The 17,716-nt window shown below is 34.3% G+C and overlaps 1 protein-coding gene across 5 annotated transcripts in view; it reads left to right on the top strand.

The window, feature by feature from the left end:
- CENPC (centromere protein C) overlaps nt 1-17,716 on the top strand; it is a 66,057-nt gene that overhangs the window by 39,738 nt on the left and 8,603 nt on the right. For 3 of the 5 annotated variants that reach the window (XM_045834657.1, XM_045834659.1, XM_045834656.1), the window contains 4 exons: nt 675-757; nt 4,239-4,298; nt 8,336-8,440; nt 9,153-9,281. In XM_045834657.1, the coding sequence (XP_045690613.1) occupies nt 675-757; nt 4,239-4,298; nt 8,336-8,440; nt 9,153-9,281 (377 nt within the window). The remainder of the gene's footprint in view (nt 1-674; nt 758-4,238; nt 4,299-8,335; nt 8,441-9,152; nt 9,282-17,716) is intronic. The other 2 variants (XM_045834660.1, XM_045834658.1) reach the window with 1 other exon arrangement.

Below are 17,716 nucleotides of genomic sequence, written 5' to 3'. Positions count from 1 at the left end.
TTATAAATAAGAAACCATTGGCAGTTTTAGGGGGAAATGACCTTTAAGGTATTGAGTGGGCCAAAACATCCATTTCGGGTTTTTTGTAAATTAAAAGACACATTTTTCATTTTCACCAATAACGTTATTGATTTGGATATTTTGAGTATGTCGGCTGTCTCCCATGTGGTATAATGTTGACTGTTCTCAATTGATGTCTCGATTTGATCACTATCAACTTCAACTGGTCTACACTCTGTGGAGCATCATCTAACGAGAAATCTTTAGCACGAAACTTTGTAAACCACTTTTAACACATTCTTTCAGTCACAGCCCCTTCTCCATATACTGCACAAGTCCTTTTTTGTGTTTTAGTTGCATTTTTACCTTTATTGAAATAATAAAGCATAGTGTACTGAAAATATTGTGTATATTTCTTCTATCTTCAATATTAAAAGGGCTACACAAAAATTCACCAATTTTGATGTTTTTTTTTAAATGCACGCTGATATGACAGTTATCACAATACATGTACAAAATTGTTTCAGATGAGTCAAAGACAACTAAACACTAATAGAGCCATGTTATGGGAAAAAACCAAATGAACTTTCTGGCCAACCCAATAGATAATTAGATATATGTATTATAAAAGCACCAATTTTATGGTTTTCTTTTTTTTCTTTTTTTTTCTTAAGTGGACCTTCCAGGCGCAAGAATTACTTAATGTCTGGAAAGAATAATTCAGCTATAGGTGATGAGGAAGTTCAGGAAAGTTCAGGTAAGTTATTGTATATTTTTTACTGTCTTGATTTTTACAGGATCATGCATGTGGAATTAGGTGGGCTATGTTTTATTTAAATTAACACCAATGGCAAATGTGTATTGAATACTTACTCTTTAAGAGCCTTACTATATGTTTAGAGATTTGTGAGACCTTATATCTAGGTGAGAGAAGGAAGGAAACAAGACAGAGAATGAGACTTTCTTTGAAGTATGATATAATGAAGTAATTGGCACTTAGATATCTACTCCAGTATTTAAAAATGTTAGGTTGATAATGGTATATAAATGAAGCAAAATTAGTCATGTATTGGTGATGGGTATATCAGATTCTTTATACTATTTTCTCTATTTTGAATAGGTATAGCTCACGTTTATCAATGTTTAATATTAGAAGTGTTTTGGATGTTAATTTAGAAGTTTGGGGATTTGACTTTTCTGATCAGAAATATGCCATAGGAATTTAACTCTTATTTATATTAATTGGCTTGGGGTAAAATTTGTTTCCTTATATGTTATTTCACTTAAAGTCACAGTTTCTAAGGCCTTGCTGATGACATTAAGTTAGGACTTACTGTGTCCTTCAATGACTGAGTCCTTCAGTGACTCCATGCATATTCTACCAGCAGCTCTTTCAGTGTTTCTTTTTCTCTCCAGTTCAGGATCTAGTCTAGGATCGTGGACTGTATTTTGCTCTCCTGTCCCTTCAGTTTCCTTCAATAAGGAATAGTTTCTTAAGTTTTTTCTAACTTTCCTGACCTTTACATTGTTTGAGAAAGTACAGGCTTTTCATTCTTTAGCATGACCTTCAACCTGGGTCTATCTGGTATTTCCTCATGATGAGATGCTATCCATGCATTCTGTAGAAATATCTGCATAAGTGATGGTGTGTTTTTTGTACATCATGTTAGGAGGCTCATAGTGTTGACCTGTCTCCTACTAGTGATGTTAGTCTTGGTCATCTGTTCAAGTTATTGCCATATTTCTCTACCTAAAGACACAGTTTTTGTCTTTCATAATTGATAAGTGTTTCGTAGTGCAATGTCCTGATACTATTTTAATAACTTGTTCCTTTCCAAGCCTTCCCACCAATCTTGGTATCTGTTAAGACTCCTGCTTGAATTATCCATTAATGATACCAAATTATTTTTTATTTCTATAATTCCTTTATTAATTAGTTATATTAATTAGTTAATAGTTTATTAATTAGTTAATTAGTTAAATTAATTAGTTAATTAGTTTATTAATTAGTTAAACCCATAAAAATAGGTTTTTTAACTTCTTCCCCATTTATTTATTCATTATATAGTTACATTATTATGGACCACTACTGGGTTCCTATTTTATTCAGATAGGTTATAACCTTCATCATTTATTCTGATACTCAAATTATGCCATATTTGGTCATTAAGTATCTTTTAAACTGGTTCTTATGTCCTTTTGTCCTGTTTCTATCATGTTTTGAATATTGTCTTATTTTTTTTGGCATAGGATGTTTTAAGGACCCTGTCTTAACTCTGGAATAAGTTATTTCTCCTAAGGAACCAGCTTCTTTTTAGTAGCGGATGGCATGTAGAAGTCCATATTTGGGTGCTTGGTGTGCTCATTGTTATTGGGATATCATTGCTTCTAGGTCCTTTTAGTGGACTGAGATACAGAATAGTTTCACACCCATATGTCTACATTGTATATACACAAGCATCTAAAGCTATTTCTATATTTATATTTAGAAATCATGATTTCATATCAGTACATCTGATCGCAGTCCACTTTTATAAACCCTTTCACAGGTAGTAAGAAACCTGGCTCTTATTATCCTCAGTATATTTACTTACTTGCTTTGTTTCTTCTTTGATTCTACCAACTGCCTCCAAAACCCACTGCTGTGGGAAAATTTTCAAGCAGAGACTAGTCTTCTCCTTGTTCTAGAGGGGATTGCATGAGAAATTGAATTTTTTTTTGGTAACAGCTTTATTGAGATATACTTTATATACTACATGGTTAACTATTGAATTATGTACTCTCAAATTTAAAAAGAACATTATCATTACCCACCAAAAGAAATTTTATACTTTTTAGCAGGAACATTCCTGCCTCCCTCCCTCCCCCAGACATTCACTAATCTGTTTTTTTTTTAAAGAATTTATTTATTTATTTTTAGAGAGGGACGGGAGGGAGAAAGAGAGAGAGAGAGAGAGAGAGAGAGAGAAACATCAATGTGCTGGGGGCTGTGGCCTGCCACCTAGGCATGTGCCCTGACTGGGAATCAAACCTGCGACACTTTGGTTCGCAGCCTGTGCTCAATCCACTGAGCTACGCCAGCCAGGGCCTGATCTGTTTTTGATATCTATAAATTTGGCTATTCTGGACAGAGAAATTATTTTATGATCAATAAAGTCTCTTCCAAACCAGCAGTTTTATAAAGTATTTAATTCAGTAATTTTTAAGAATCTTTTGCTCTCATGGACTCATTTGAGAATATAATGAAAGCTATGATCTACTTTTCAGGAAATGCATATTACATGCAAAATTATATAAAAAATTTTAGCCAATTCAAGGACATTAACTCTCCCATTTATATATTGCCGTATAACCCTCCAAAACTTGGTGGCTTAATACAACAATTGTTTTTTATCTCTCATGTTTTGGTGGGTTGACTTGGCTTAGCTGGGCAGTTCTCACTTGGACTATACATATCATTGTAGTTAGATGCAAGCTTCTGGGGCTGGAGTAATTTGAAAGCTCACTGGGCAGAAAGTCTAAGGTGACTTCTTCACTTACATATTTGGTACCCAACCTGGGTGGCTGGAACTGTTCGGGGCCGTCCAAGCATCTCTTTTCCTCCACATGACTTTTCCATGTGGCTAGCATGGGTTTTCTCATAGCGTGTCAATCTTGGGGCAGTGAGTCTTCATCTGTGGTGGCTGTCTGCCCCCAGGGTAAAGATCAAGATGCTCAGGTGGAACCTGTATACCTTTTTAGGATTTAGCCTTTGAAGTCCCAGAACATTATTTCTGCTGCATTGCTAGTCAAGCAAGTCACTACAGCCAGCAAAAATTCAAGAAGGGGATTAGACTCCATCTCTTGATAAAGAATATTTGTGTATGGGAAGAGAAAGAATTGATGGCAGCTATGTTTAGATGCTCTTTACCACACCAACATTGAGAGTCCCTGACATAATTGGCACACTACTAGATTCAGTATAGTTGTACTATTTTAGAACTTTAAAGATCAGAGATTACATTATTAACATATTGTTAATTATTATGCCCCATTTTTTTATCTACCCAGTGACTTATTTCACTCAAGTCCACAAGGAATAGAAAACATGTTTTTTATTTTTAAGTCTTTTGTTCATTAGATATATATCAAAATCTAGAGAAATGATACACTTTCATTAGTCTTAGTCCTTAGCAGTGAAAAGCTGAAGGAGTAATGAAATGTAGTCAGGTAAAATTTTTATCTTTTGCATTTTGCAGATAACTCAAGAGTAAAAAGATCTAAAGTAACACAAGAGAACAAAATACATCACAAACTAGGTAAGATTAGTTCTGTCTTTTAATGTTTTCATATAATAAAACCTCTGTTTCTAAATATAACTTAATCTTTTCAAGCAGGGGGAAGTATTATTTGGATTAATTGGCAGATAAATTAAAACTATGTATTTAGTTTTCATGAATTTCACACTCAATCATCACAGGCCACTGAGTTTCTTTATTGTCAATATGTAAATCCTATAGCTCTTTCACTCTTTCTGTCATAATAAGAAATGATCCTGCCTAGGCTAAGAACCTAGGATGTAGAATTCTATAAAATATAGCTGCTAGGTAGATGGCATCCCTGACAACTTCTCCTCCCATTTTTTATCCAGTTCACTCCTAACTAAAGCAGTAGATAAGGTAGCAAAGTAATACTAGCCTGGGGACTGGGGCACCTATAGAGATCTATGTGAGGATTGAAACTGTGTGGTTCCACCACAAAGAGATATTTGCCAGTCAGAGTTCATGGAACCTCCCACCTTTGTGGAATTGGAGTGGCTTTTTATGTTTCTGCTTGTACTTGAGGCTGTGATTGCTCCTGCACTTGTGCCTGGAGAGAACCAGTGGGGCTTTCTCTAATTGCTTCAACCACAAACTCACATCTCAGTTAGTATTTTGCAAGCCCCTCTGAAGAGAGATTGCTATACCTTGCTTAATGCTTGTCTTGGAGTGGAATGCTGACTAGAGTCAGAAATAGGTAAACAAAAGAAAAAATGTTCCTGGGCAGGGGCTCTCCAGCATTATCTTTAAGAATTATCTCTAGGATAATTCTAGAGATAATAGTAGACAACTTCTGGTGAGCTGGGACTTTTATAGTAGATGGATAACAGTGAACAAAAGAATTGTGAGCACATTCAGAGGTTCAATTATAGTGTAGAAGGCTTCTTGGTACTAAATATCATAATTTTTCAGTTTAAAAAGTCAGCAAATTAACTGAAAGTGAAGATAGTCACTGATAAGAGCTCAGTTAGTAGTTGGTGTTGACATGGAAGAAATTCCTGAGAATAGAAATATAATCCATGAGGAAAAAGATATCCAATGAATAACATGGAGACAGCAGACAAAACATGCAAATAATAGGATCTCTAGAAGAAAGAAAACACTTAAAGACAACTTCCTGGGTTAAATATAAGCTTGAATCTGCAGTTTGAATGAGTTTACCAACTGGCAGACAGAATTATTAAAAAGATACTTCTACATATAAAGTGAATAAAATTCCTAAATTGTAAGGATAGAGGGAAATTTCCATGCAGAAAGAAAAAAGTTAAATGACTAAGCACTGCCCATCCATGTAATACTGGAAGAATCAAGTAACATCTGTAGTCTGCTTTCAGAAATGTATTACAATCTGTTTAATTTTATACCTACCTAAGATACCTTTCTTTCTGATAATTGTTTTCCAGATAATACAAGATTTAGTTTACTCTCCTTCATGTAAAATATCCATGTTGGGTATTCTAATGTAAGTCACAATTGAGTCTGAAGAGAGGGAACGGTACTGAGGAATGAATCTTGAAATATATGTGGTTAAATTTAAATAATGTGTATTTATTTTCTATTGCTGTGTACTAAATTATAACAAATTCAATGGCTTAGAAAACATGTGTTTATTTTCCCGTGATTCCTGTGGACTAGGAGCCCAGGCACATATTAGCTGGGTCCTCTGTCCAGCTTTTCACAGACTGCAGTCAGAAGTGTCAGCCTGGGCTGTAGTCTTGTTTGAGGTGGAGTCCTTTTCTATGCTCATGTGCTTGTTGGCACAATTTAGGTCTTGAAATTATAGGACTAAGGTATCTGTTTTCTTGTTGTTTGTCAGCTGTGGGCCACTATTTTCAGCTTCTAGAAGCCATCTGCAGTTCCTTGACAGATGGCACTTTTTGTAGGCCCCCTCACAGTAGGCAGCTTCTTCAAAGTCACCAAGGAAGAATTTCTTTCTCCCTCTGCTAGATAGTGCCTTATATGTATATCATACATTGTCATGTATATAATCATAATGTAATCAAAGGAGTGACTTCCCATCATGTTTGCCATATGCTGTTGTTGAAAAGAGCATCCTAGGGGACGGGATTCAATGCGGATTACCTTGTGGTGTGTCTACTACTTAATACTAATTCAATTTGGGATTTACAAGTGTTAAGTAGGGTTTTTTGTACTAATACTTTGAAATCCACACCATCTTAAAAGTTGGTATGGTAGGGAGGAAAATAGGGGCAGAAAAGGGGTAATAAAAGTATGGTAGTCCATTCTTATTCACAGTTTCAGTTATCTATGGTCAACCATGTTCTGAAAATATTACATAGAAATTTTCAGAAATAAACAGCTCCTAAGTTTTAAATTGCCTGCCATTCTGAGTGGTGTGATGAAATCTCCCATAGTCCTGCTTCATCCCATCCGAGATGTAAATCATCCCTTGGTTCAGGGTATCCACACTGTATACCTTACCTGGGTGATTTACTTGGTAGCTGTCTGGGTTATCAGATCTATTATTGTGGCTTTGCAGTGCTTATGTCCAAGTTACCCTTATTTTACTACTAATGGCCCCAAAGTGCAAGAGCAATGCTGCTAGCAATTTGGATATGCCAAAGAGAAGCCATAAAGGGCTTCCTTTAAGTGGAAAGGTATGTATGTATAGGAAAAAACATAGCATATATATAGTGTTTGGTACTATTCGCAGTTTCAGGCATCCACTGTGGGTCTCGGAACATATCCCTGGTGGAATAGAGGGGCCTATTGAAGTCTAAAAGTTTCATTTTACCAAATGAGAAAAAAAGAGAGGATAACCTGTCTTGGTAAGGAAAATAATTTTTTATATAATCATAAAAAATAAGTTTAATTTTTGAGTATCGAGAATGGATGTTAACTAATATTAAAGAGAAAAAGCACAGCACATCTCTGAAGTGACCAAGAAGGAGAGGGGAGAAAAGAAATGGTCATTTGATCAAATCAATAAAAATTAGAAGAATCACTAATATAACTTGTAAATATAAAGTAAGATGGAAGGAATAAAAGGAAGCTTCTTATACTAACTATGAATAGATTGAATTCCTCTAATAAGATAGAGACTTTCCATTTGGTTAAGTAATACAAATTGACCTATATGTTTATAAGAAACACTTAAGACAAGTTTTAAAATAAAAGGTTGTCTAAGAATTAGGTAGGCTAATGTAAACAAAAATAGTACAATTTTAATATTAGGCAAAGTGGAATTTAAGGTTAAAATAAAAGTGCTGAACAGGGTAAGGAAAGACATTCAATGGTAACATGAATAATTTATGAAGAAGGTAGAAGAATCATAAACTTTTGTTTACCAAACAATCTAGCAACTAAAATATATAAAGTAATAACTAAGAAAAAACAAGGAGATTTTTATTTAACAATACAGTTAGACTGGGAGATTTTGATAAACCATTTTTAGAATTCTAGCAAACAAAAACAAATAACATAAGAATTTGGTTACATAGCCAACTATGCTGAGTTTAGAGAGCTTTGCACTGTTCAAATAAAGTGAGTAGATACATGTGTTGTGCACACAGACACAAGCACAAATGACTATCCTGATGTGTGCATTTCCTATTATGGAGCATTTAGATGTCTTTCAATTTAATATTTATTTTCTATTTCTGTTATAAACAGTATTACCATACATGTTCTTTAATTACAGCTTTGCCCATTTTTGTGAATATTATTACAAACTAATTTTCTAGAAATGAAATTTGAGTCAAAGAATATTATAATTATAGGTATTGTCAAATTGTCTTCAATTACTTTACATTTTTACCTATAATATATGAGTTCCTGTGTACCTTTAATATCATTAACCCTGTGTATTATTAAGTTTTAAATCTTTGCTAATCTAGAAGCCTAGTATTTCACTGGCATTACTTTAATTATTAGCTCATATGTCTTAAAATTTTGTTGTAGTGTTTTGTCTAGAAGTATCATCAGTGTTCTAGAAGGTAATGTTGATCTTTCCACTGCAAAGTATCATTCAACTGAACATTTATACGTTTACATTTTTGTATAATATCTTTTTACAGTATTACCCTCCAACACACCAAATGTGCGCAGGACCAAGAGAACACGATTGAAACCTTTGGAATACTGGCGAGGGGAGCGAGTAGATTACCAAGAAAGGGAATCGGGTAAAATTTACATTTTAATGTCTGACAAAAAATAATCATGAGGATTGCTACAGTTTATTTATATATATTATGCGCTAAGCACTGTTCTACATATTTACATACATTATCTCATTTAATCATCATCTCATCAAAATGTGACAAGAGTAGATTGAAATTCAGATGTCTCTAATTACTGCCGAGATGTGGATTTCTTTTTGGTGGCAATTTAAGGTGTTTGTGGCTTTATAGAGTGTTATTATTTCTATACTATGTAACAAGGTTTCTAATTGCATAAAATTAATCATTAAATCAGAATATGTATTTCTACAGAAATGTTAGAGGGTGGGCAGGAAAGTGTGGTCAGTGCTATCTTGAAGTTATTTTTTCTCTTGGATGGATGTATCAAAGTCAAAGGACTGAAATTCACATTCGGATTGTTATAAAGATTTCATTGCTGGCCTTTTGTTTGTTATAAACCTTCACTGATGACAGTTGCTTTCAAGCAACAGAAGTCATTTAATCATTTAATCAGTGCTTCTAGATTTAGGATAGTGAACACATTAGGGAAATGGGTTGGCATTTATGTTATTTGAAGTATTAGCTCTAGAATGTAGTAATGATAATGTTCTTTGTACTTTGTAAGGAAATTGCTATAATAATCTAAAAGAGCTCTGTATTAAAGTTTTCAGTTTCCCAGATTTGATATTTTTTCTTTTTTGTTGTTAAATTTCAGGAGGATTTGTAATTGGTGGAATACTGTCCCCTGACACAGTATCATCTAAAAGGAAGGCAAAAGGAGAAACGAAAAAAATGAACAAAATAGTTAATAGGAAAAGGATCTGTCTTGATGATGATGAAAGAAGTATGAACTTTTCTTTAAAAAATTATTTTATTGTTGTTCAATTACAGTTGTCTGCATTTTCCCCCCACCACTCCCTACCCACCCACCTGCCTCCCTTGCTTCCACCCTCCCCCTTGGTTTTGTCCATGAAAATTTTTTTTGAAGTGAATTTACTCTAATGTATCACACCAGAAGTTTTCATAGATAGATTTCAAAATTCACAAAGATCTACTTCTCAAAGCACTGTTATTTATAAAATAATCTAATAGTTACTCTCAGAGTATGAACTTATTTCTGAAATATACTTTTAGATTATTTTATAAATAACAGTGCTTTGAAAAGTAGATCTTTGTGAATTTTGAAATCTATCTATGAAAACTTCTGGTGTGATACATTGGAGTAAATTCACTTCAAAAAAAATCCTCATCTGAGGATATGTTTATTGATTTTAGAGAGAGAGAGAGGAAGGGAAGGAGGGAAGGAGAAAGACAGAGGAGAGACATATTGATGTGAGAGAAACATCGATCAGTTGCCTCCCAGACATGCCCTGACCAGGAATTGAACCCACAACCTAGGAATGTACCCTAACCTGGGATTGAAACTGCAGCCTTTCAGTCTATGGGACAATGCACCAACTAACTGAGCTACCCAGCCAGGGTGGTAAATTCATTTTTTAATGTCCACCTTTTCCCCCAAAGTTTGAAAGTAAACTGATTTTAATTTTTAAATTCTTTAATTTATTTCTCAATTATAGTTGATATTCAATATTATATTGGTTTCAGGTGTACATTATAGTGTTTAGACATTTATATAACTTAAGAAGTGATCTCCCTGATATGTCTAGTACTCAGCAGACATCATATATAGTTACTACAGTATTATTGACTATATTCCCTGTGCTGTACTTTACATCCCATGACTATTTTGTAACTACCTGTTTGTACTTCTCAATTCTTTCTCATTTTTCATCCAGCTCGTCCTCCTGCCCCAAATCTGGCACCAATCTGTTCTCTGTATCTATGAGTCTGTTTCTGTTTTGTTTGTTCGTTTGTTTTTTAGATTCTACATGTCATACGGCATTTGTCTTTCTTTAACTTATTTCACTTAGCATAATATCCTCTAGGTCTATCCATGGTTGTTGCAAATGGTAAGATTTTATTCTTTTTTTATGGCCAAGTAATATTTTATTGCATATATGTATCACATCTTTTTTTATCATTTGTCTATCAATGGAAACTTTGATTGCTTCTGTATCTTGGCTATTGTAAATACATGCTGCAGTGACCATAGGGGTGTGCATATCTTTTCATATTAGTGTTTTGGATTTCTTAGGCTAAATACTCAGAAGTGAAATTGCTGGATCATAAGGTAGTTCTGTTTTTTATTTTTTGAAAAACTTTCATTCTGTGTTCCATAGTGGCTGCATCAGTTTGCAATCCCATTAACAATGCATGAGGGTTTCCTTTTTTCCACATTCTTGCCAATACTTATTGTTTGTTGATTATTCTGACAGGTATGGTTTTAATTTGAATAGTGATGTTGAGTTTCATTTTATATGTTTATTGGCCATTTGTATATCCTCATTGGAGAAATGTCTATTCAGATCCTCTGGCTATTTTTAAATTGTATCGCGGTTTTTTGGCTGTTAAGTTGTATGACTTAACAGTTTGTGACCAACCCATTTTTGGATGTATCATTGGCTGATACCTACGCCCATTCAGTAGGTTGTCTTTTTGGTTGGTTGATGGTTTTCTTGGCTGTACAAAAATTATTTAGTTTGATGTAGTCCCACTGGTTTATTTTTTGTTTTGTTTTGCCTGTTTGAGGAGACATATCCAAAAATATATTACTAAAGGTGAATTCTAAGAGTTTACAGCCTATATTTTCTTCTAGGAGTTTTATGATTTTGTGTCCTGCATTTGAGTCTTTGATCCAGTTTGAATTTATTCTTGTACATGGTACAAGAAAGTTGTTTAGTTTCATTTGTTTACATGTACCTGTCTAGTTTCCCCAATGTCGTTTATTGAAGAGCCTGTCTTTACTTCATTTTATATTCTTGCCTTCTTTGTCATAGATTAATTGGCCATATATATATATAGGTGTGGATTTATTTTTGAGCTCTCTATTCTATTCCATTGATGTATGTGTCTATTTCTATGCCAGTACCATGCTGCTTTGATCACTATATAGTTTTCTAACAGGTTTTGTGATACCTCCAACTTTGTTCTTCCTTCTCAAGGTTGCTTTGGCTATTACAGATCTTTTGTTGTTCTATATATATATATATATATATATATATATTAGGATTATTTTTTTCTAGTTCCATGAAAAACACCATTGGTGTTTTGGTAGGGATTCTATTGAATCTGTAGATTGCTTTGGGTACTACAGACTTTTTTATGATGTTAATTCTTCCTATTTGTGACCATGGTATATTCTTCCATTTATTTGTATGTGTTTTAATTTTTTTCATCAATATGTTACAGTTTATTGAATCCTGGTCTTTTAACTCCTTTGTTAAATTTATCCCTAAGTATTTTTTTGATACAATTGTAAATTTGATTGTTTTTTTAAATTTCTCTTTCTGATAGTTCATTATTGATATATAAAAATGCAATGAATTTCTGAACATTAATTTTGTATCCTAATTTATTGAATTCATTTATCACTTCTAAGTTCTTTTGGCAGAATCTGTAGGGTTCTCTATATAGTATGTTAATAATCATAATTTTACATCTTCCTTTCAAATTTGCATGCCATTTATTTCATTTCTTGTCTGAATGTTGTGGTCAGGACTTTTAATGCTTTGTTGAATAAAAGTAATGAAACTAAACATCCTTGTGTTGTTCCTGACTTTAACAATAGTACTTTTAGCTTTTCACTATTGAATATGATGTTAGATGTAGGTTTGTCACATATGACCTTTATTATGTTAAGACATTTTTCCTCAGTTTTCACTTCACTGAGAGTTTTTGTCATAAATAGATGCTAGATTTTGTCAAGTGCTCTTTTTTCATCTATTCATATGATTATGTGGTTTTTATCCTATATTTTGTTTATGTAGTATTCACATTAATTGATTTGCAGATATTGAATCAACCTAGTATCCCAAAGAATAAGCCCTCTTGAGCAGGGTTTATGATCTTTTTAATGTATTGCTGAATTCAGTTTGTTAATAGTTTGTTGAGGATCTTTGTATTTATATTCATCATAGATGTTGGACTATAATTTTCTTTTTTTGTAATTTTTTTTCTGTTTTTGGTGTCAGGGGAGTACTGGCCTTGTAAAATGAGCTTGCGAACCTTCCCTCCTTGAATTTTTTTGAAATAGCAAATTTGAGAAAGACAGGTGTTGATTACTTTATGAATATCTGGTAAAATTCAACTGTGAAGCCATCTGGTCCAGGACTTTCGTTTGGTAGAATTTTGATTACTGATTCTATTCATTGGTAGATCTTGATTTAGCTTTGGAAAATTGTATGTTTCCTGGAATTTATCCATTTCCTCCAGGTTGTCCAATTTATTGTCATATAATTGTTTGTAATATTTTCTTATAATCCTTTATATTTTCATGGTATCAGTTGTCACTTTTTTCTTCTTTCATTTCTGATTTTATTTGTTTGAGTCCTTTTTTTTTTCTCGATGAGTTTGGTTAAAGGTTTGTCAATCTTGTTTTACTTTTTAAGGATCCAGTTTCATTGATCTTTTGTGTTGTTTTTTTAGACTATTTTATTTCCACTCTGATCTTTCCACTTAATTTTTTCCTTATTCCTCACTTTGATTTTTGCTTGTTTTTTCTAGTTTCTTAGATATAAGTTTAGATTGTTTATTTAATATTTGATTTGCTTCTTGAGGTAAGTGTATATTGCTGTGAATTTCCCTCATAACTGCCTTGGCTGTGTCTCATAGATTTGAGGTCATTGTATTTTTATATTTGTTTGTCAAGGTATTTTTTTGACTTCTTACAATCTTATTTTTAACCAATTTGTTATTTAGTAGCATGTTATAGAGCCTCCATATGTTTGTGTGGTTTCAGTTCTTCTTGTAATTAATTTTTAGTTTCATACCATTGTGATCAGAGAAGGTACTTGATTTGATATGATTTCAGTCCTCTTAAATTTATTGACACTTGTTTTTCGGCCTATCATGTAGTCTACCCTGGAAAATGTTACATGTTCATTTGAAAAGAAGGTGTATTCTGATGCTTTAGGGTCATGTGTTCTAAAAATATCAGTTAAACTTATTTGGTCTAGTATGTCATTTAAGACTGCTGTTTTCTTATTGATTTTCTGTCTGGATGATCTATTCTTTGATGTTAATGGGGTGTTAAAGTCTCCTACTATTACTGTATTACTGTTGATCTCTCCCACATTTGGGTGGGTAAATGTTTACAAACCTATAGCCTCTCATTGAATTGATCACTTTATCATTATGAAATATCCTCTTTGTCTTTTATTATATCCTTCGTTTCAAGTCTGTTTTGTCTGATATGCATATTGGCACCCTTGCTTTCTTTTCATTTTTGTTTGCAGGAAATGTCTTTTTCCATCCCTTTATTTTTAGTTTGGGTGTATCTTTCCATCCAAAATGGGTCTCTTGTAGACAGCATTAAGTATGGGTCTTATTTTCTTACCCATTTAGCCACCCTGTCTTTTGATTAGAGCTTGTAATTTCCTTTACATTTAAAATAATTATTGATAGGTATGTAGTTAGTGCCATTTTATTGTTTTCTGATTGTTTTTGTAGTTTTTCTCTGGCCTTTCTTATTCTCCTGCTCTCATCTCCTTTATGTTGATTACTTTCTGGTTTGTTTTTGTTTGTTTGTCTGTTTGGATTCCATTCTTTTTATTTCTTGTATGTCTCTTGTGGATTTTTGGTTTGTAGTTACCCTGTACTTCATGTATACCAAGCTATGTTTATAGTAGTCTATCTTAAGTTGATGTTTGCTTAAATTTTAACACATTCTACAATCACTATTATTTTTAATTGCTCTTCCATATTTGTGTTATTGTCTCTTATTTTTACTCCTTTTGTATATTTGTGTGTTTTCCTTAATTTATTATTGTAATTATACATGATCTTTTAACTTTTGCCTTTTAACCTTTTCACTAGCTTTTTGTTTTCTCTTTTTCCAGTCCTACCTGAGGATATGTTCACTGACCTTAGAGAGAGTGGGGGTGGGGAAGGAGGGAGGGAGAGAGGGAGGGAAAGAGAAAGCAAAACATTGATGTAGAAGAGAAACATTTATCAGTTGCCTCCTGTATGTGCCCCGACTGGGGATCAAACCCTCAACCTAGGTCTGTGCCCTGACTAGGAATCAAACCCACAACCTTTTGGTGCACAGGACAATGCTACAAACAACTGAGCTAACTGGCCCGGGCTGCACTGCTTTTATTATGTTTTTGTTTCTGTCAGTGAGAAGTTTTTCTATCCTGTATTTTTTATTCATATTTTTATTTTTTCATAAGAAGTCCCTTTACCATTTCTTTTAATACTGGGTTGGTGGTGATGAAGTTCGTTAGCTTGTTTGGGAAGCTCTTTGTATCTCTGTCAATTCTAAATGATAGACTTGCTGAGTAGAGTAGTCTGGGATGTAGATCCTTGCTGTTCATCGCTTTGAATATTTCATGCCAGTTCCTTCTGTTCTGAGCTTGGAGACACCTGGGAGAGGCCATACTGAAAACTGAGGCTAGCTGTTACTGGTGCTGGGCTTTGGGCCACTTATCAAGAGGTACAGGGTATGTTGAGGCTAGCCACTGCTTGTTTGTGGTTTGCGAACCTTTGAGAGATTTTAGCAAAGTCCTCAGCAATGGCTGAGGCTAGTTGGTTGCGTTAAAAAAAAAACGGCTGAAAGAGATTCAGTCAGGGCATAGGCTTTGGGAGGATGGGTTCTCAGGGAATCACCAGGGTGTGGTGAGTGGTGTTAGCCGGTTAATGGGTTCTCAGACTTGGCATCTACTTGCTCCTGCAGGCTGTGTGTGGGGAGGGCTCAACAAAGGAACAACGGTGCCTATTAGCACTTTTGTCTGAGAGTTGCCCTTCTAGTCCTTGCCCTGAAGCTAGACAATTCAGTTTCTCCTTGAATGTCTCTGGCACTTTTTGAGCTGCTCTCCCTTTCTCTGGAGCTCAGGGCCAATGTTTATGAATGAGTGAGTCTGTGCTTGGATTCCCATGGGTCTCCAGTACCCTCCATTTCACCCAGTTGGAATCCCCACTTATATTCACAGGTAGGTATTGTGGGGACTCATTTTTCCGGGCACTGGTGCTTCAGATTGGCAAGCAGAGTATGGGGCTGGGACCCCTCACTCCTCAGGGAGACTTCCATAACTGAGATATTCCTCCCCATTCTTAAACACTAGAGTGGGTATGGGTCCAACCTGTTTCAGATCTCTGCTCCTCTTATCAGTCTCCATGTGTCTTTTTTTTATATACTTAGTTATAGGAATTCTTTTTGAAAAATTTCAATGTATTTATTTATTCTTTTAAAAATATGTTTATTGTATTTTTTCCATTACCGTTTAGTCCCCTTATACCCCCTTCTCCCACAACACTACTGTTCATTTTCATTAGTTCTTTTTCCTTTTTCTCAGTTCTTCACCCTCTAACCTCCCCCCAACCTTAGCTGTCATTCTGCTTTCTTATGAGTCTGTCTCTATTTTGCATGTTAGTTCAGTTTGTTTATTAGATTCCACATATGAATGAAATCATATGGTGTTTTTCTTTCTCTGACTGGCTTATTTCACTTGGTATAATGCTTGCTCACACTGTCACAAAGGGTAAAGTTTTCTTCTTTTTCACAGCTGAGTAGTATTCCATTATGTAAATGTCCCATAGTTGTTTTATCCACTCATCTACTGATGGACACTTGGGCTGCTTCCATAACTTGGTGATTGTAAATAATGTTGCAGTGAACAGAGGGGTGCTTATGTTCTTTCAAGTTAGTTTTGGGGTTCTTTCAGACATATTTGCAGAAGTGGGATTGGTGGGTCAAAAGGCAGATCCATTTTTAATGTTTTGAGGTTTCTCCATACTGCTTTCCTCAGTGGCTGCACCAGTCTGCATTCCCACTAACAGTGCAAGAAGGTTCCCCTTTCTCCACGTCATCACCAGAACTTGTTATTTGCTGATTTATTGAAGACAGGCATTGTGACAGGTGTGAGATGGTATCTCATTGTGATTTTAATTTGCATTTCTCTGATTATTAGTGAAGGAATCTTTTCATATTTCTATTGGCCATCTGTATGTTCTCTTTGAAGAAGTGTCTATTCAGGTCCTTTGCCCATTTTTTAATTGGGTTGGTTTTTGGGTTTTCTTTGGTGTTTTGTTTTGTAAGTACTTTACAAATTTGGGATATTAACCACTTATCTGATGTATTGGCAAGTATGTTCTCCCATTCTGTGGGTTGTCTTTTTATTTTGTTGATGTTTTCCTTTGCTGTGCAAAACCTTTTTGTTTTGATGGAGTCCCATTTGTTTGTTTATTTTTCCCTTGCCTGGAGAAATAGATTCAATAAAATATTTCAATGAGCAACGTCTGAGATTTCACTGCTTGTGTTTTCTTCTAGGATTTTTAAGGTTTCGGGTATAACATTTAAGTCTTTAATCCATTTTAAATTTATTCTTGTGTGTGGTGTAAGAAGGTGGTCTAATGTCATTTTTCTGCATGTATCTGTCCAATTTTTCCAACACCATGGATTGAATAAACTATCTTTAGCCCATTGCATGTGCTTGCTTCTCAGTTGAATATTGACTGTAAAGGTGTGGGTTTATTTCCAGACTCTCTATTCTGTTCCATTGATCTATGTGTCTGTTTTTATGCTAGTACCAGGCTGTTTTGATTACTATGGACTTATAATGTAGTTTCATATTAGGTAGTGTGATTCCTCCAACTTTGTTCTTCTTTCTCAGGATCACTCTTGTTATGTGGGGCCTTTTTTTGTTCCATATACATTTTTGAAATATTTGTTCTAGTTCTGTGAAATACGTCATTGGAATCTTGATAGGAATTGCATTGAATCTATATATTGCTTTGGGTAGTATGGACCAGTCTTCAAGTGGCCCTCCAGGATTGTTATTCTAAAACTTAGTTTTAATTTTAATGTGTATATGGGTGGTGGTGAGTACAGCACTTACCAGCCCCACCATCTTGACTGGAAGTCCAATTGATTTTATTAAAAAAATAAACCAACCATTAATAGCATTGTATAAAAGATTTCTGCATGAGTAAATTACACTGTGAAATAAAGCTGACCTTTTCAATTGCCCAGCTATGGTTAAAATTGACTTTTTGATGACTTCTTTCTAACGTGTATTGTGTACTTCCAGCTCTCTTTAAGAATGTGCAAAACCATTTAACTTCTTGATACAGGAGTTCAAGAGTTGTCATGTTATAACAGGTGTACATAAAATAAGAAATATAGGATGTTTGCTTTTATATTAAATCATTATGGTTTTGGAG

This window comes from Phyllostomus hastatus, unplaced genomic scaffold (assembly GCF_019186645.2).
Source record: "Phyllostomus hastatus isolate PE091 unplaced genomic scaffold, TTU_PhHast_1.1 phas_contig_196, whole genome shotgun sequence".
Taxonomy (NCBI): Eukaryota; Metazoa; Chordata; class Mammalia; order Chiroptera; family Phyllostomidae; genus Phyllostomus; species Phyllostomus hastatus.
Note: the sequence above shows the minus strand (reverse complement) of the source record. Positions and strands in the feature narration are given on the sequence as shown.